We start from the raw sequence: 20,414 nt of genomic DNA on the forward strand, positions 1-20,414 counted from the left end.
ATTTGTTGTAAACCAGAGATCTTAAGAAACAAAACCGGCGTGAGAACACCCGGCAAAAGCCTGAGTCACTCGGGACAGCTAACTATCAGAAAACACCGGCAAGGAAGTGCCGACAACAAACACAGCAAAGAAGCGCCGACAGCAAACACGGCAAGAAAACGCCGTTACCAACTCGGCAAGGAAGCGCCGACAACAAAACCGATCATTGTTGCAATGTAAGCCAATCAATATCGGACGAGACACAAGAGAAGCCCGAATAATCGGGATCTGATAGCCGGAAAGAGATCCGGACAGCCAGTGGCGGACGCACGTTAACCGTGGGTGTAGCACGTGCCCCACTCTATTTTTTTGCTTTTCCTTAAATAAATAGTATAATATTTATTTATATACCCTCTAATTTAATTATTAGTCTTACTAGTGCCCCATACTAAATATTTGTCTGCATCCGCCCCTGCGGACGGCGACGGAAATCAACGACGTTCTCCCTCTCTCAAATATTTTAGAGATGAGAGAGAACCTACTGTTTATATTTGCTTTGTCCTAAATAGTTAAGCGCTAAAGAACCAAATCTGTAAATTGTAATGCCAATAAACACAATTATTTCTTCTTTGACATCCACGAATATAATATACTTATCTTTTAAGATTAAATATGAATTATTAATTGTTGAAAAATCGTATAGTATATTTATTTTTCTAAGTTTTGGATTTTATATCTTTCCGGCCGCCTAAATAGTTTTTGGTCTAAAGTAATCCACAATACAGACAAAAAAAAATAATGAAAAAATCAAAATTTCTTCCTATCAATAACACTTTAGACGTAGATATCACTAGGTTAGAGCAAGATTAATGGAGGTTCATATATTGAGGATCATATATACTGTTTGAATTTTTTAAGTATTAATTATGTATTATTTTATAAATTCTAATTTTAGGTCTTTTATTTTTGAAAAAAATTGTTTTTTGAAATTTGAAAATTTTAAATAGAACAAAAGTAGTATAAATGTGTAAATATTTAAGATTTTATAAAAATAGGAAAATATTGCATTTAATTAATTTGTAAACATACAAAACATAATAAAAACATAATAAACATTACAATAGAAATGCAATTTATAAATAGGGAAAATGATTAATTATAATACTGATTTGTCCAAATTAATATCACAACTGACATAAGTTTTTTCTAATGACTAATAAAAGAAGCTAACACAATTTTGAGCATACCGTGCGTTCATAAGCATGGACATGACCAGTAAATACGATATCAACACCGCTCGTATATCAATCCTGGAAATAGCTCAGGCTCATACTAACAATCAATGATGAGAGAGGTACGATTTAACTCCATCTTACAAATATATATTGAAATAACGAGATGTGTGCTAGATTTATAGACTTGTATGACAGATCTGTATGTGTGATGATTAACAAAGAGATAAAAGGATAGTGAAGAGACGACACAAGAGATTTGTTAACGGGATTCGGATAACCTACATCCCCTGGACCAAGTCCAGAATCATTCACTAGAATTAGAACGCAAAAGTCACATTTGCCAATGGTATCTAGCACATACTTGTGCCTACCACTCTAATCTACATGAACTAAAGGAACTACCACTCTTTGCCTTTTCCGACGAGTGTGAACCTCTACAAAAACCACTAGCAGATTCTCTATCTTACTGGTGGGACAACACCACACACAACATGTGTGCTTCTCTCAATTTTATGTCTAGGGTGCGTAAACTGCTTCTTAGAGTTCTCCACAAACCCTAGGTTCCACAAGCTTCTTCCTCTTTTCTTCTGGGTAAAAGCTTGTTCTCTTTTTGTCAACTTGACCCATACTTTTGTTCCTGTCGCACCTAACACAAACATGCTTTTCTGACACAGCCGTTCCACTATTTGCTGAAACTTGACGCTTTTTCGCTCTGTTGCACTACACAACCTCTTCACGAGGTTTACCTTGTTTCCAGATCTGTTGCACTACACAGCCACTACAAGTTGTATGCTCTATTTTCAGCTCTGTTGCATTTCAAGTATACTCAACTGCTAAAACCTATTTCAGCTCTGTTGTGTTTTTCAGGTTTACGCAGCTGCTAATGAAAGACTTGTTCTCATGAGCTTAAAGCATGACTGGTTGAGCTCTCACTTCTTGGATCTTCTCGATAAGACTCCAAGGTTCAACATGTCACTTCATTCCATGTGACTTCACATTGAGCTGTCTTGGCTGAGCTAGTATTCTCTGATTCTCTTCATGAGGAATCATTGCGTCTGTGTCTGTAGCTGGTTACACATGCTCCATCTTGTTCACTACTTCTATGTCTGAACATGTGTTTGTATCAGACTTGTTCACTGCAACGTTCAATGAATCTGTGTCTGTACTCTTGGTTGTATCAGGTTTACTCATTGCTTCTTGATCATCTCTCTTGTGTTGTATAACCAGTAACAACACCAATATATCTTCAATCTCTCCCTTTGTTACTGAGTTATAGAACTCAAGCTTTCTATATTCTTGCACTTGATGATCTTCAAGCTTTCATGTTGTAGCATAATCTTTGGCAGCTTCATTGTCCTTAAGAGGATTCTGTCATTGTGATATTCTCTCTTCTGTTTCAATAGTTGATCCTTTACGCCTTGTTGTCAGTCTTACAATTCTGTCAACACAATGTATCTTCAATCTCTCCCTTGTTGATTGAATTGTAGGACTGACAAACGTTGATGATCTGCAACCTGTAAATATCATGTTCTTTTTTCTTTTGGCACATCCGTTTCAAACAACTTCAAACTCACCAACACACAAATCAATCTCTCCCTTGTTGACTGAGTTGAAGGACTCTAGCTCTCCCTTAATCATAACCCATCAAGTTCCTGATTTTGACCTGATCACATCTTCAGTGAATATCAAACACCTACAAGTGTTGTCTGCAACCATGACATAGCATAGCAACAACAACAACTAGCATATGGGAGTAAATCAGAGAGTCTCCCTTTATAGCTCAGTTTGATATTCCACTTCATACAATGAAACCAACTCATCATCATCAAACCTTGGATTTTGAATGTAACGCCATCTTCTGCATTTATCAAACACCTTCAAGTTGTGACAGCAACAATGACACAAGCATAACAGCTCCAACAACTAGCAAATGGGAGTAAGTACAAGAACTCTCTCTTTTTAGCGCAGTTTGATACTCAAGCAATCAATGGCACTAACTCATCCTGCAAGGCAACCATAAAAACTCCCCCTGCTTGAGTGCATAACAAAGGTAAAAAGTAACATATCAAGAGCATAGTCCAATAAGGAACTCATTAAGCAAATATTGATCCTCCTCTTGCTTTGATGAGAAGAGTCTGCTTAGAACTGCCTGAACACTGCAGAAACTTCACACATACCAAAATCCTAAAACCAGAACACGATATCAGCCATCAAACCATTGACAATGATTACTTGGTTACAATGACACAAATGAGAGTAGCTCAGAACTAGTTAACCCATCTTCAGAAATGTACAGTTGTCGCCAATAGGAACAGGATCAAAGCCTGTCGTACACACAAAACAGCTAATTTCTAAAGACAAAAACACAAACTAGTTCTGAGCCGAGAACACTTCCTTGAGAGCACAAATGTCAAACATCTTAAAATCCTCTTTGAACCTCATGAATCTTAACTTTGTCAGAAACTCATCAGCACTAGCAAGCAATGTGCTTCATTTCAAAGTTCACCCTTTGAACAATGGAAGCAAAAATTGATCAGAAGCAATAACACAATCATCAAAATAATATCTTTGTAGTTACAGCGGAAACTTAGACATATAATCTCTCGAAGAATTGATGATTTGTTAAACGTAGCACTGACTGAATAGCCCCAGCTTTTGCAGACTTACTTGCTCAAGTAGCCTTGATTTAAAGTTGTTTCCATTTTTGCAGATATAGCCTTTATAATGCCCTCCTTTAAATTCAGAAACCCTTCTTACTAAGCAAGACTAGAGATCCATATATTGTACTTCATGAGGTCGACATGCAGCTTCCATCAAACAATTGCAATACATACCACAACTATGATTTCCTTGAGACTCCACCTTGAGACAACCTTTAAACAACATCTTTTGATCCCAACAATGAACTAGTGAATAAGCTAGACAATTGCAGCTTCTGAAGCAGTTGTTGTTTCAGTATTTGGAACATCCTTCTTCAATGCACAAAAGAAGAACCTCATAAACAATCCTCAAATTTAAAAACTAGAGCAGCAACAATTTCTTGAATTTCAAAAGCGATGTCCCAACTTTCACTGACAAGACACTTCAGCTTCCTGGGTTACAACATAATCGGTTTTACTCAACTCTGAGTATTCTACCTCAGATTGATCCCGAACAACATCTCCTTGCAGATGTCACTTATGCTAACCTTGCAGAACTGAACCGGAGTTACAAAACACTAAGTATTCTACCTCAGATTGATCCCGACCATCTTATACTACTAGTGAAAGTGAATCCTTCTCTTAAACTTTAATAATCAAGCACTCTTACTCTTCTCTTCTAACACCCAGAGGTCTTCTTGAATATTCTGCAACAGCTTACTTGTACACAATCCCAACCAATACAAGACACAACTGAGAACAACGCCAATAACATCTGATAAGAGCTTTAAGGACATTCCTCACTAAAACCTCCAAGAACCATAAGAATTTTTAACAGCAAAATATGGGTTTCAAATCCCGATGAACTGTAAAAACAAAATCCGGCGGCGAGTTTGAAAACAGATCCGCCGTCGTCATCTTCCTCCATCTCTCTCCATTTCTTCGATTCCACAAAAACTTAAAAGAGACTATGGATTTTCTTCTCAAACGATAAAGATCTTCTTTTCTCTCTTATCTAGCAACACATCCAAGATCTAACCTGTTAGAGATAGTAATCTCAGATCGGTTTCCCGCTCTGATACCAATTGAAATAATGAGATGTGTGCTAGATCTACAGACTTGTATGACAGATCTGTATGTGTGATGCTTAACAGAGAGATGAAAGGATAGTGAAGAGACGACACAAGAGATTTGTTAACGGGGTTCGGATAACCTACATCCCCAGGACCAAGTCCAGAATCATTCACTAGAATTAGAACGTAAAAGTCACATTTGCCAATGGTATCTAGCACACACTTGTGCCTACCACTCTAATCTACATGAACTAAAGGAACTACCACTCTTTGCCTTTTCCTACGAGTGTGAACCTCTACAAAAACCACCAGTAGATTCTCTATCTTACTGGTGGGACAACACCACACACAACATGTGTGCTTCTCTCAATTTTAGGTCTAGAGTGCGTAAACTGCTTCTTGTTACCACCTCTTCCTATTATACTTCTTAGAGTTCTCCACAAACCCTAGGTTCCACAAGCTTCTTCCTCTTTTCTTTTGGGTAAAAGCTTGTTCTCTTTTTGTCAACTTGACCCATACTTTTGTTCCTGTGGCACCTAACACAAACATGCTTTTCTGACACAGCCGTTCTACTATTTGCTGCAACTTGACGCTTTTCCGCTCTGTTGCACTACACAACCTCTTCACGAGGTTTACCTTGTTTCCAGCTCTGTTGCACTACACAGCCACTACAAGCTGTATGCTCTATTTTCAGCTCTGTTGCACTTCAAGTATACTCAACTACTAAAACCTATTTCTGTTCTGTTGTGCTTTTCAGGTTTACGCAGCTGTTAATGAAAGACTTGTTCTCATGAGCTTAAAGCATGACTGGTTGAGCTCTCACTTCTTGGATCTTCTCGATAAGACTCCAAGGTTCAGCATGTCACTTCATTCCATGTGACTTCACATTGAGCTGTCTTGGCTGAGCTAGTATTCTCTGATTCTCTTCATGAGGAATCATTGCGTCTGTGTCTGTAGCTGGTTACACATGCTCCATCTTGTTCACTGCTTCTATGTCTGAACATGTGTTTGTATCAGACTTGTTCAATGCAACGTTCAATGAATCTGTGTTTGTACTCTTGGTTGTATCAGGTTTACTCATTGCTTCTTGATCATCTCTCTTGTGTTGTATAACCAGTAACAACACCAATATATTTTCATATATGATCACAATGCTTGAGATCACTTACACTTGAGAAAGCACTATGAGAGAATGCAAGACCTTCAAGCCTAATCGGGAATTTGACATCACATGAGCCTACAATGTTCTGTATCTTGAAATCCTGCAAAATGTAGGGGGAGGTATTGGTTTAGGATTTAGAAAGAATTTTAATGACTTTATGTTCTTGCTGATTGTTAGAATCATAGAAAATTGAAAGTTAAAAATGAAGGATTCTAAGAGATTGTTTAGGAAGTTTTTTAAAATCTTGATGATTTGTTTTTTCTAATCTTGTAAAATCTTTCTATTTGATGAAAGAGTTTTCATGACTTTTGTTATGAAGGAAATGATATAAAATCCTAAACCAATAACATAAAATTTGAATTCATTAACAATCCAAGATTCTTTTGTTTTACTTGAATAACATAAAACTTTTAATGACTTTATAAAACTCTTAATCCAATAACACTAGATTTATCAAGATTTTAGATAACTTTTTACAAATCCACAACCAATAACACCAAATTTTTAAAGAGTTTTAAAAAGTCTTGATTGAATAACAACATATTTTACCTAACTTTTAAAGTCATTAAAATTCTTTCTAAATCCTAAACCAATACCTCCCCCGTAATCAGCTATGTTATTACTAGACTGTATACATAGTTTATCCTTCCAATACGAAAGCAAACCAATTGCTGATGGAGATAGAAAAGTATAATACAGTGTATGTTGGATCAGGGACAGAGATAGACATATGAGTACCTTGAAATTTGCAGGAAAGCCAAGCTTCTGAACAATCCGAGCATACTGAACAAAAAAAAGAAACTTCTTTAGTATAACATAGAAGAAATACCTACTAGAATAATATCAAGTTTCTAACTAAAGTGCTACTAGAAGAACATCAGCCGCATTAAGAGAAGCTAGTTATCTTTCTTGCAGCCAGCTTTGAAAGATGTTCACTTTTAGCTCCGGTACACACCTACAATTGGAAAACATAGATGGCCGTTAGAAAAGAAGGACATGGTAGATCAAGGCATGTGAGAAAAAAGTGACGAAACAAGCTGTAAGTCTATAAAGCATACCATTTTCCCAGATGCAAAGATCAACGTTGTAGTCTTTGGCTCTCTAATCCTCATAATTACAGCAGCAAAACGCTGGAACACGAATCACTTAAAATTATGCACCTGGAAGTATAAAATCTCGGTATAAGAAAAAAGACCAAAACGATCTGAAAAAACAGAACCTATGATGAATGGTGTTCAATATCAATTGAATCATGCACTCCATAGCTATAGTTTCACTCAAACGTCAATCTTTACTTCAGAATGGAACATCATTTTAGGAATTGTGTCCAAAGTCGTATAAAAGAGAGACATGCTCTACTACCAAATCCAACAGCCTCTCACAAAACTGAAGAAGCTAAAAAGGAAATCAAATGAAAGAGAGAGAGAGAGAGTTAATGAGAAAGGGATACCTTGAGATGAGAGAGGATCAAAAATCAAAGAACCTTAATTTGGGATCAAAAATCAAACAACCCTAATTCGTTTACCTAATTGCGAAATCTCCTCCGCCGATTCAATCTCCTCCGCTACGCATCACCTCCAACCCCAATCTCAACCTCCTCTGATTCCATGTCCTTCGATTTCATCTTCTTCCTTTGTCGATTCGGAACTTCTATTGCGAGAGACAGAGAGAAAAAGAAAGAAAATTTTGATTGGGCAAATTTTTTTTTTCCTCTTCTATTATTTTCTTTGGTCAACAGAACCGTGATACGTATCGTCTCTTAGATCAAACAAAGATATATATACTGTATAAGAGGTTTTCTGAACTTTTTTCTTTTTTTTTCTGATTTATTTTTTTCCCATAAAACACTAACAACCTTTCTATGAACCCCCGTTGGAGAAGGTCTTAACAATCTAGAGTAAGAGGTTATCAAGATTTTTGTTTTAATACGTTGATTTAATAATATTGCACTGCCATAAATTCATGTGTGAGCAAACCACGCCCTAGCAGTAATCTTAAAAGTTGGCATTCATAGACCACAAAAAAATGTCACATATGAAGAAGTATCACTAAGCAAGCTCTATGATTAACTAAATCATGTCATTTCATACAATGTCGTTATGTTTTGAGAACATTTAGAACAAAATTTGACCCACCGTGAATATGATTGAAAGAGGTACATGTCTCGACGACACTTAAGAGAAGAAAAAATATATTCTCCCTCACATAAATTGATGTTCTAGAATTTTTTCTTGTTCATAAAAATTGATGTTATATATTAAAAAAATTAAAATGATTTTTTTACTTTTAATTTTTTTTCACATGGCATATTATCTAAAGTCTATATTTTCTCTTTCTACCTAAAAACAATTATAAAATAATTTATAAATAAAACTTTAATTTTTTTTTAATATATGTGAAATTGGGAACCCATCAATCTATTAGGGCAACTTTGATCAAAAGTTTGTATTTAAAAGTGTTTTACTTTTTCACTGTTTGTGAAAATATAAAATATCAACGGCATGCACGCCGGACAATTCAATGGTCCTCATGTTACGCATTACCATTATTCACCCTTTTCCATCATTTTCTCCGATCCCCACACATATGCAAGGCACTTGTCTATCTACATATTATATCTTTATATTTTCTTAATATTCAAATTATAATATATATATGTATATATTATATAGTAGACCCAAACAAATTTTCCATCTAATGTACATTTCCTGTTTCTGAAACGTATATAGATTCTTTTTACTCTTTCCATTTTTATTATATGTATAGTATAAATGTACTAAGAAAACATTTTTTTCCTAGTGAATTTCAGCTTTTATTTTTATTGGAAAATGAGCTAAAATAATGGAGAAAAAAACCTATAATTTGTGTTAAATTATGTCTCTTCAAATCGAAACTTAAGGAGAAACAGAACTTAACTTTGATGTTTGAATGTGAGGTACATATATATAAATTAATATTTATGTATATATAAGAGTAGAACATTTTGACAAAAAAAAAGAGTACAACATTGTAGTTTCTTTGTCCCCTTTATTAATTATAACACCATTAATTCATTTGTAAAATCTAAGATAAGGAGCCCTTTTCAACTCTCATTCAAGATTCTATTTTTCTTCATCATTCTTGTATCAGGTTTGTTCTTCTGAATGGTCAGCCCCAAGGCTTTATTAGACCACAGAGAGTACGACGTCAGGAGATCCTCTCTCACCATATTTATTTATGCTTTGCACAGAGATTTTGATAGCAAATATTAAAAAGGCTGAACGGGAGAAGAAATTAACGGGTATCACCATCGCCCGTGATAGTCCTACGGTTTCGCATTTGTTGTTCGCGGATGATAGCCTGTTTTTTTTGTAAGGCAAAGGCGAATGAATGTAGGACGGTAATGGACATAATTGGCAGTTATGGTAGAGCCTCAGGACAGGAGGTTAATTTGGCTAAATCCTCTATTATGTTTGGCAAAAAGGTTCCTGCTGATATACGATCCCAGTTGAAATCAGTTATTGGTATTTCTAAGGAAGGCGGTATGGGTTCATATTTGGGTATTCCCGAAAACCTGCAAGGCTCGAAAACTAAGGTTTTTAGTTACGTTAAAGATCGATTGGACGATCGAGTAAATGGTTGGTCCGCAAAGTGTTTATCAAAGGGTGGTAAGGAAATTATGATTAAATCGGTAGCCTTGGCTCTTCCCACCCACGTTATGTCGTGTTACAAACTACCACAGGATTTGACGTCTAAACTAACGAGTGCTATAGCTACCTTCTGGTGGAAGTCTAATGATAAGGCTCGAGGTATGCATTGGGTTGCTTGGGATAGATTGTGTAAAGATAAATGTGAAGGAGGATTAGGTTTACGAGCTTTGGAACAATTCAATGAAGCCATGCTGGCCAAACAGTTTTGGCGCTTAATTCATAATCTGACATCCTTAATGGCTCGGGTGATGAAAGGACGATATTTCAAGAACAAACATCCTCTTATGGCAAAAAAACCAAATAATCCTTCCTTTGCATGGAGGAGTATTTATTCCACCAAGGGGTTGGTGGAACAGGGAGCGAGATGGGCGGTAGGTTTCGATTGTTCCATTTCGGTTTGGCGTGATCCATGGTTACTAGATATTCGTCCAAGACCAGCAAATGGTCGGGGGAGTTTGTGGCTGCCGAGTTTGATGGTTAATCATTTAATTAATCCAGTTACGAAGGACTGGCATTTGCCTATTCTTGAGGAGTTTTTTGATCCAATGGATATCTCTCTTATTTGGAGTATGTCGGTCAGTAAAATTTCTCAACCGGATAGATTATTATGGCATTTTACTAAGTCAGGGAAGTATACGGTCAAATCAGGTTATCGGTTGGCCCGAGAACTAATTGCGGATGTTGAGTATGGGCCGACATGTGTGTCCTTGCGGGCTCAGTCGTGGAAATTAGATATATCCTCGAGGATTCAACACTTTTTCTGGCAGATTGGGTTGGGTACTCTCCCCGTGTTAGAACGGCTTGCGTATCGGGGGGTCCAGTGTGAGGCTTTGTGTAAGCGGTGTGACTATGCAGTAGAGACTACAAACCATGCACTCTTTGAGTGCCCTCGGTCGCGATGCATTTGGGAAATGTCCCCAGTGGTGCTAGATCCGGGAGGTTGTCCATATGACTCGATCTATGTGAATCTAGATTTCATATTCTGGCGGGCGTCTTCCCAATCCGGGGTTTCATTTTAGCCCTTCGTCTCCCCTTGTATGGTCAATTTGGAAAGATAGGAACAAAAAGGTTTTCCAAGGTATCGAGGTAGAGCCAACTGAAATTTTAAATCACGCGGCTAATGATAAATTATTGTGGGAGGAAGCCAAATCATGCTCGGTGCGTTATCTGGAATTACCGCCTTTATTGGAGGACAGAGGTTTCTTTCCTCGTTGTCAGGTTGATGGTTCATGGAAAAGTATGGATCCTTTTCAGGGTCTGGGCTGGTGGTGTTGCAGTGGAGAAGATTCAACGCTCTTTTTGGGTGCACGGAGTCACCGAAGAGGCCTTACTCCCTTACACACAGAATTACAAGCACTGATCTGGGCTATGGATTCTTTACTGGTGGCTGGAGTTGCTTGTCAGGCTTTTGAGACGGATTGTGCTGAGTTAGTTGCGATGGTGCAGACGCCAGACGATTGGCCCGCTTTTTCGAATTTGCTGGAGGATTTTGCAGTACTCCGAACTTCTTACCCTTCCTTCACCTTAGTCAGGATCTCAAGAGACGTCAACGCTAGGGCGGATTGTCTGGCTCAGTCTTCAAGATGTTTAACTTCTGAATCTACTTTTGTAAACTCTTGTCCTCCTGTTTGGACAACTAATCTTGGAGTTATCTTTTAATTTATTAATGTTTTGTTGGAAAAAAAATAGATACATAAAAAAATAATTGTTCTAAAATAAATTCTTCATGAATATGCCAATTCTTTAAATTATAAAAATTATTTTATACATCAATTTAAATATGCTATATGCAAAATACAAAAAAGAATTATATCAATTTCTATTATTTTTTATTACATAAACCCGTAATATTGAGTTCAGTGCTTTTTTTTATGTCAAATCCATATAAACCTTAAAAACTTAAGTGTAGTGTTTTGAGGTAGACTTTAAATTTTGATCCCCGCTAGATACTTATGTTAATTTTCACTTATTTTAGTTAGTTTGCTTATTTATAAATTTTAGGGTATTAATATATCATGAAAATTACTGTGATATAAAGTTAATTAATATATTTCCTTTCCAAAAAAAAAACAGTGAATTATATCTTAAATCATTTATTGATATTAGAAAATCTTCATAAGAACTTAATATTTACAAAAAAGGATTTTCTAATTTAAATTGAAAAAAAAAACTGAGATTAGTGTTTAAAATTACAGCAATAATGGAAAATGTGCAAGCAGTCGACCAGTGCTTTGTCACTCTTAACGTATAAAAACTAGGAAGAATTGTCTAATTAGGACATGTGAAAAAGCGTGCACAATGAGGAAAAGGCCAGCCGCTCAGTGCCAAACCGATGGGAAATGTCGTTGCTTTTGGCCTTGCAAGAGTAAGAAGGGTAAGAGTCTTTTATAAATATTTATTATAGACGATGTATACCGCAAAAGTTTTCTTAATTGATAATATTATTATTTGTTTTTTAATTAATAATGTTTGAAAGGAAAACCTGTATAACGAAAATGCAATTTGCTTAAATAAAACTCACTTGGTACAAACCGTCGGTTTTTTTGCATCCGATCAACGGGTCAAAGTTTTTTTTTTTGTTTCTTGTTGTTTAAGTTTGTCGAAGGTATTGATCTTGTTGCTAGTTTTAGGTCTAGCGTTGCTTTAAAATTCGATTTCGCGTTGAATTAGTTAAGATAATTTCGTTTAAAGGAAGTAAAAAGTTCTATAACTCTATGCATGGTTGAGTTCGGCGTGGCCGCCGTGGTGTGGTTGTGGGAAATCGTCTTTTTCCTTGAATGAAATTAAATGGCACATTCACGATACCAAACCTAAAATGGCTGATTCAACAAATACTATTAAAAAAGGATATCATTTTCTCCTAATTGATCTGATGTATATATCGTATTTTGCTTATGCATTTTAAGTTTTATAAACATATATTGATAGCTTTGTTAAAGTAATGAAAATGAAAGTGTTAGTGTTTGAACGGAAAATAATAAAAACAAAAGCATATTCTTCAAACAAATGCATGTTAAACTACATCACCTTAATGTCGCATTGATACCAATCACACAATATGAGAATTGTCTAATGACAACATATATGTTTTACACTAAATTACAAGAAAACAAAATTAAGATTTGAGGAGGGAATACTTAGGAATGTGAGGAAATGGAGGAGAAGGAGAAGAAGAGGAAGGAGGCCAAAGCTGAGCGAATTTGACCTTTGAGATGCTTTCTACTACTCCCACAGGTGTTATCTTTCCGACCACCGTAACCTTCTTTGTCGCCAAATCAATGGTGTATGACGTCACCCCTGTCCCATACCCAAAGTTGTAAATTTCAATCAACATATTAATAGTATAATTTATCCATAACTTAGTCAAAAAGTTGTTGCTCAGAGGCATCCGATAATTAGGAAAAGTCAAAACACTAAATTTCAAAATTAAGCTCCTAACCTATATCTGTTGTTAATTTTTTTTTTTCATTTAATAAATTATGGTCGTCTACTCGTAATTCGTTGAATATTTTCATTTGAATTGTATATAAAAATGTTAAGGTTAGGTAGTTTGATAAGATACTTAATTCTGTAGAATGAAGAATAGATTCATTAGTACCTTCCATTTTGGAGATATGCTTTCTAACCTTCCCTTCACATCCCTTGCAATGGATCGATACCCTCAAAACCACAACCTGCGAAAAAAAAAAATTAATAAATAAAAATAAGTAGCATGAATGAAATGACAAAAAAATAAAAGAGAACCTTATGTTATATTTATGTATGCTTATACTATTTAGCAGATATATACAAGTAAATAAGTACCACATATATATCCACTATACGTAAGATATCTATCATGTGAAATTGTGAATTATAATTTTTACCTTACCAGATCAATTCAGAAAATATAATTTAAACCATAATCAGATATACTACTAGCTAGCTAGTGATATTGTCTTTCTATCACTTTCATATTCAAACTATATGCATGTTGTTAAAAAAGATTTGACGAAAGTACTTTGGTTAAAGAAGAAATAATCAAACCTGATCATCAGTGGATGGAGCCGGCGATGAAACATTTGTTACAGAAGAGGAAGGAGAAGAAGAAGAAGAGGAAGAAGAAGAAGAAGACGAAGATGAAGTGACGTTGCGGTCACGAAAAGGTATCAAATCCTTAGAACGATCAGATGATGATAACCAGAGGTCCTCCTTATCATCATCTTTCAAAGACTTATGATTCTTTAGAAGATACCTCGACGATGAACTTAGCAAAGAACTTCTTGATCTCCTCAAGTCACTAACGTTAGCCGAGCTTTTACGGCGAATTTGGACGTCTTGAGCCGAAGCTATCTTCCGACGAAACCCGCTTGAAGATTCAAAGGAGTTTCTACAGCTCATGTGACGAGGAATAGGGATTAAAGGCATCTCTGAGGAGAAGCAAGGAACGGTTTTGTCATTATTCTTACTAGAGTCTTGGCTCCGGCGGTGGCTTTCGAAGGATCTGCGGCCTCCGGTGACCTTTCCGTCGTGGCGAAGTGTACTTGTTCGTACGGCGGTTGATGCCGGAGAAGAGCAAAAAATATCACTAATTCTCATTCTCTCTTTCTTTCTATCTTTGTGTATCTTTATCTCTCTTTTCTCACTATAACACTCACTTTCTGTCTGTTTGATTTTAAGGGTAAAGTTGGTCGTGTGATTAAGTGGCACTAATACGAGTTTTATATAAGAGGGTTACGAATCATTTTATTTTAAAATGTTTTCTTTGTATGGAAAAGCAGAGATATTATTATGATAGAATGGGTCCTATCTCATGAGAAGGAGTGTGTGTAAAGCATTTCTTGGATCATTCTTGAATCTGCACCTTCTATATTGCTATTTTACTTTATTTGATTTTTTTTTATTTTTCTTTGTCCCTAAATTTGATGTATTAAATATTACTTAATAAAAGAAAGAGACGTAACAGCGTACTTAGTAACTTACTTACTATAACATATGAAGCGTTAGACGGAGGGTTAAAACTTAAAACTCGATCGGCTAAATGAACACAAATCCAACTTTTAGAAAAATGTTGTAACGTTTTATCTGTAATGTTAATACATGCTGTAATTAGTCACTTTCACTATTGGCGTTGTATGTATAAATTAAGTTTATAAAGGTGACTAATTAACACATGCAGATGCAGTAAGCAGTCTGATTAGTATTAATACATTTTAATGCAAAAAAAGTAATGTACATCGAATTCTTATATACCCACTAGGTACCTTTACCTAGAGTCTCAAGGTGGGGACAATCTGTTGTTGAAAAAGCTGGGATTCAACTTTTCCTAGAATGATTACTGTCACTAAACATATTATAACCTCGAACCTAGCCACTAATCTCATAGTCGTAATATAAATTACTGATTATTAAACTGAATTGGAGTTTGGGATTTTCAAAGTATTTTCTCGAACTGTTGCTACTTAAATGTCTTCTTTATTATTCCCTCCGTTTCAAAATATAAGATGTTTTAGAGAAGTTTTTTGTTTTATAATATAGGATGTTTTCAAGTTTCTATGCAACTTTTAGATTAATTTAGTATTTTATATTATGCAATATTATTTCTGATTGGTTAAACATGTTAAAAATAAAGGTTTCTTAATCTGCGTGCTTTAGTTAAAACATGTTATATTTTGAAACGGAGGGAGTAATACATACCTACAATGTACAAACTACAAACCATTATGCTATGCATGTTATTGGTTTTCTCTCTTTTTACTCTTTAGGTGTTAAAACAAGTATTATTAGTTTGTTACTTTGGCTATTGTCATGTGTGGGAAGTTCCTTCCCGGCTGATTTTTAAACGTCAATTAAGTTCGAGTTTTTAACCTGAGTTTCGTAGTAATAATGATTCACTAATGGGCCAGTTTTACAAGCCTTGTTTTGTAGAATGATATAAATTCAATGGGCCTTCATTTTCTGAAATTTGTAAGCCACTAATTATCACATAAACTTCTAGTAGGAAGTTGAAACTAGAGTAACCAACACAATTGACCTAACTGACTTATATTAAATACGAAATGTTATACTCCTAGACCAAATCATTTCTCTTCACCGTTTGAAGCTTTTGAGTAGTAAATCAAACGAATACGTGTGATTTATGTCAACTATGTAAGCTAAGTAATCGTCCTAACCAGAGTTATCAAAACTAACCATCTCATTACTCATTACAGAAAACTCAACCAATCGATCGATCTTTAAAAATTTTAAGCAATCAATCATCTAGGCAACTGACCTCTTGGGTTAGAATCAATAGCTGCAAGCCGGAAATTACAATATTGACAAATGGCTAATTGAAATTCGTAAGCTACTAACTTAAAACTCTACAGTTCAATCCTACTCCCCCTAGGTCAATTTTTTTGGAAAATGCTCTGGGGTGTTATTGGATTAAAGATTTTAATGGATTTTAATTAAAGCAGGATATTAGTTGGATTTAAAAGTCTAATGTATTTGTTTGGATTTTATAATGCATATAAGGTGGATTTGAAAGTCATTGATAATGTATTTTTGGTGATTGTTATAGATTTTTTTTAAAGTTATTTATAGAATATATATATATATATATATTTATAACTGTGTTATACACCAAAACTATATTAAATTATCAACACTCAGACTTCTACACAGGTCATGGAAGACTTCAATTAAATTGTATTTGTCTTCAATAGACGTAGGGTTTGTACAGGAAGAAACAGATATTGAACCCAAAAAAAAGTGATTATATCATGTACCCAGAAAAAAAAAATTACATATCATGAACCCAGAAAAAAAAAAGTTAAAGAACACAAAAAAAATTCCCAGAAATAACACAAATCTAATGAATAAGTGTGATTATAGACATAATTTGTGGAGGAAGAAACTGACATTGAACCCAGAAAAAAAATATGGTTATATCATAAATCCAGAAAAAAAAAGTTACAGATCATAAACCCAGGAAAAAAAGAAAAATTAAAGAACGCAAAAAAAAAAATCTCAAAAATAACATAGATCTGATGAATAAGTGTGATTATATAAAGGATTAAGAAAAAAAAATAAACAAATTACATGTTAAAGGCTAGAGATCCATCTAGAGAGAGACATGAGAAAAAATGAAATGCTTGAGAAATGTGTGGTATTGTGTTTGTTCATATTTTAGAAGTAAAGTACGTTGAAATCCAAAATCACACAAAATCCAGTAGATATTGAATAACGCTGGATTTTAATGGATTTTTTAAAATGCACAATTGAATAACACATGATTTCTAAATACATCAAATTCCTTTAAAAACCACAATCCAATAATACCCCCTTAGAATGTTTTTGTTTCATTTTTTCAGTTTAAACCGAAAGTTTAATAGAATTAAAACTTCCTGTGACTATTAATATTTTGCAGAAGTGTTTTTGTTGATTTTTTGTTAGATATCAAATGTAAAAAAAAAGGTTTGTTTTATCTCTTAATTCTTCTACTTTTGACTTAAACATATTAGAAAGAAACCCATTATATTTATTTAGTATAGAATCCTTAAAAGCAAAGAATCGACAAATAAATAAAACCCATTCCTATAAAGCAGATTTATGGACGACAAAGCGGAAGCAGATCCGTGTAATTAACACTAACCATATACGTCCCATACCATTGTTCACATTTAAAAGTGTCGAAGAGTCACTCTTGAGAATAGTTTTAAGAGTGACATTAATAAGTGATTATCAATTTCATATATCCTATAATGTAACATCCACTACGTCATACTTCCTAGAGACTTTTGTTGGTGATTCGATTAGTTGATTACATTTTGATTCCTTAACTAATGGTTTAATGGAGAAAGCTTAACTAACAAAGTAGAAATTAAAGTAAAGTTGCATCGTCGAAGAGTCATTTTCCCAATATAAAGGCATAATCCCACTAAACTCGAACTCATGCTATTCAAAATTTTGTAAATCACTACTTATTATTGATTCAAACAAATGAAAGTAGTTACATATAATACTTTTATATTTATTTATTTGTAGTCATTCTAAGTCTTCGTCCTATCTTTTTTCTTTCTTTCCATTATCTCCTATTTATAATGGGACAATTGCATTTTTTATACCTTTATTTGCATTTGAATGAAATCGTATATCCTATATTCGATTTTCGAAAAACATAACCACTAAGGGTGCTGAAATTACAGTTGATTTTTTTATGACCAAATAAAAAACAGAAGCCGAAATGACAGATGTAAACCAAGGAAGTCTGCAATAGATTTCTTTATGGTGGATTTCAAATTGTCGTCTAATGGAAGACATAAAAATATGTCTACTCCTTAATTATAGTTTAAATTTTAATTTTTAAAATTATAAAAAATAATTTGGTAAACCTATTGACCAAATAATAACCACATAGACTTCCTGCATTGAAATAAAATAAATTTACATATAAACTAGTCAAATTAAGGGAGGAAAAGCTAATTAGGTTAAAATTATTTGATTTAGGGTTTGCTTAAGTAGACTTCTCTGCAGACTATTGGTGGTTGACTTTGTAATGTCATCAACTATTAATATTATATTATTTTAATTTCACCGACAATTTAACCAGACCGATAGCTGAACCTAATATGTTGGAAAAAGTTTAGTTCTTTCTTTTTCGAGTTTGATCTCAACTTTTATTTGGATTTTTATGATTTAATTGCTTGAAGTCAGATTTTTTATCAAAGCTTGTTCTTGTCTTTAATTTTACAAACAGAGGAGAAGATTAAACAGGAGATGGTGGAGGCCGAGAATTTTACAGCCGGAGGAGAAGATTAAACAGAAGATGGGGTGGTGGAGCAGTGAGGATGGAAGAGAATTACCCAGAATATGTTTGTAAATAATTGAGATTTTGCTTTTTTTTTTTAATTTTATTATTAATTTAATTATTATAATAAATTATTTTTATATTTTTTAAATAAAAATTTGAGATTTGTAGTTTTAAGTGGTTTAGTTTCCCAGGAAGAAGTCTTCCAGATAAGTCTTCAGCATAATCATTACAAATATTAAATTGATTTGATTGATTTGCAGACGGTTCAGTTTCCCGTGCAGAAGTCTACCAGAGAAGTCGTCGACATTTTTATAAAATCAGATTTCTCTTCTAATTTGTCAAATTATCCAAAAACTGAAAAAAAAATCTTAGAAATTTGTAATTTCAATAAGATTTAGTGTAACAACTAATAGCTAAGAATACCCTTAATTGTAGTGTTGGAGACTGAAATCATTCACAGTTGGGTAATTCTTAAAAAGTTTATATATCATTTCATTTCATACTTATAATTGTAGAATTCTAAGTCTTTCGGATAAGTCTTCAGCATAATCATTACAAATATTAAATTGATTTGATTGATTTGCAGACGGTTCAGTTTTTCGTGCAGAAGTCTGCCAGAGAAGTCGTCGACATAATCATTACAAATAAATCGGAATTGTTTTTCTAAAACAAGGATTATTATAATTATTATAATTTGTACCATATCTCGCCGAACTCTGTATTCTTCAACCCCGCCCTTCATTTTCGCCGCCGTTTCATCTTCGAACTAAAAAATCAAAAAAAAATCTTTTTATATTTTCAATTAAAGACTTTTTCAATTATACAGACTTCACACAGAACTCCCACACGTTGACTTCCAAAATAAGTCTAAGTTAATGACCTAACTGCCTAAGAAAACCAAAAACTTGATTTTTCCATATGTATAATATATAATCATTTCAAAAACATACAGAGGCAAGTACATATCATATATGAAAGAATACAACAAGAAAATCTTTAAAATTATACACCAATTTGCAATAAATTAGTTTTCAAATTATGAAGACTTCATGTTGATGTCAACCTTGTAGACATAAACTAGCCTCTATGAAGATACTTCTCTTGAAGTCTATTTTGTGTGGTCTATTTTTGCAATTACAATTTAATAAAGCAGACACCGGATGAAGTCTACTAGGATAGTTGACTTCTTTTGTTGTCTTTCCTTTGTTAATTTTTTGGTCAGTTTTGCAATTAAAAACATAGAACAGAGTAGACTTCTTAGAAAGTTTCAACAAGTTTATTTCGATTACAGTCTACTCTGGTTATTTTTGCAGTTGACCAAACCATTGACTTTGTAGTAGACTTCTAGCTAACAAATAGACTTCATCTATCCGTTAACTAGAAAAAGTAAACTTCGTTGTTGTTAATTTTGCAATTGACCAAGTTTGACTTTCGCCAAGTAGACTACATACAAAGTCTCCAGGAATGTTGATTTCGTTTGCAGTCTGCCGTGGTCATTTTTGGTGTTGACCAACATTTTGATTTTTTAATTAGTAGACTTCTTTTGCAGTCAACTAATTAATTTTATATCAATAATATTACGGTCAATGCTTAAATATTTTGGTCAACCCAAAAAATAGTCACTATCGAAGTCTACTCTTTTATTATCATAAGAAGACTTAGTCCGGCAGTCATCACTAAAAAGTCAAGAATTTGGTCAATTGCAAAAATACACCTTAGTAAACTGCAAACGAAGTATCTGACATAAAGATTACAATGCAGTCTGAATCATATTTTTTTGTTTTCAAATGAAATTAAGGAGACTGAAATTTCAGTCTACGGGCTCGAAACTCGATAAATTTTTAATTGCAAAACTAACCACATA

At 34.1% G+C, this 20,414-nt stretch overlaps 2 protein-coding genes across 2 annotated transcripts; both read right to left on the reverse strand.

Annotated features, from left to right (window-relative positions):
* Nucleotides 1–1,266: 1,266 nt before the first annotated feature.
* On the reverse strand, nucleotides 1,267–7,230 carry LOC104707616 (TATA-box-binding protein 2-like; the record flags this gene model as incomplete). The annotated part of the gene is made up of 5 exons (XM_087458343.1): nucleotides 1,267–1,311; nucleotides 6,096–6,188; nucleotides 6,827–6,873; nucleotides 6,995–7,043; nucleotides 7,147–7,230. Coding segments are annotated over 5 exons (318 nt in total), but the record flags the coding sequence as incomplete, so codon positions are not given.
* Nucleotides 7,231–12,752: 5,522 nt separating this feature from the next.
* Nucleotides 12,753–14,514, reverse strand: LOC104700654 (uncharacterized). The gene is made up of 3 exons (XM_087456633.1): nucleotides 13,804–14,514; nucleotides 13,376–13,451; nucleotides 12,753–13,074 (listed from the first exon to the last, which is right to left on the reverse strand). The coding sequence occupies exons 1-3, from the start codon at nucleotides 14,353–14,355 to the stop codon at nucleotides 12,893–12,895; spliced, it is 810 nt and encodes a 269-aa protein (XP_087312759.1). The 5' UTR covers nucleotides 14,356–14,514; the 3' UTR covers nucleotides 12,753–12,892.
* Between the last annotated feature and the right edge of the window lie 5,900 nt (nucleotides 14,515–20,414).

Source organism: Camelina sativa, chromosome 7 (genome assembly GCF_030686135.1).
Source record: "Camelina sativa cultivar CO46 ecotype springtype chromosome 7, ASM3068613v1".
NCBI lineage: Eukaryota > Viridiplantae > Streptophyta > Magnoliopsida > Brassicales > Brassicaceae > Camelina > Camelina sativa.

Bases quoted from the DNA above. Each gene is read 5' to 3' on its own strand.
- LOC104700654 (XM_087456633.1), bottom strand. From the start codon at position 14,355: ATGAGAATTAGTGATATTTTTTGCTCTTCTCCGGCATCAACCGCCGTA. The intron at 13,452-13,803 runs GTTTGATTATTT...TTTTTTTCGCAG, and splicing joins CTCCATCCACTGATGATCAG to GTTGTGGTTTTGAGGGTATC. The intron at 13,075-13,375 runs GTACTAATGAAT...GGTATGGGACAG, and splicing joins GCATATCTCCAAAATGGAAG to GGGTGACGTCATACACCATT.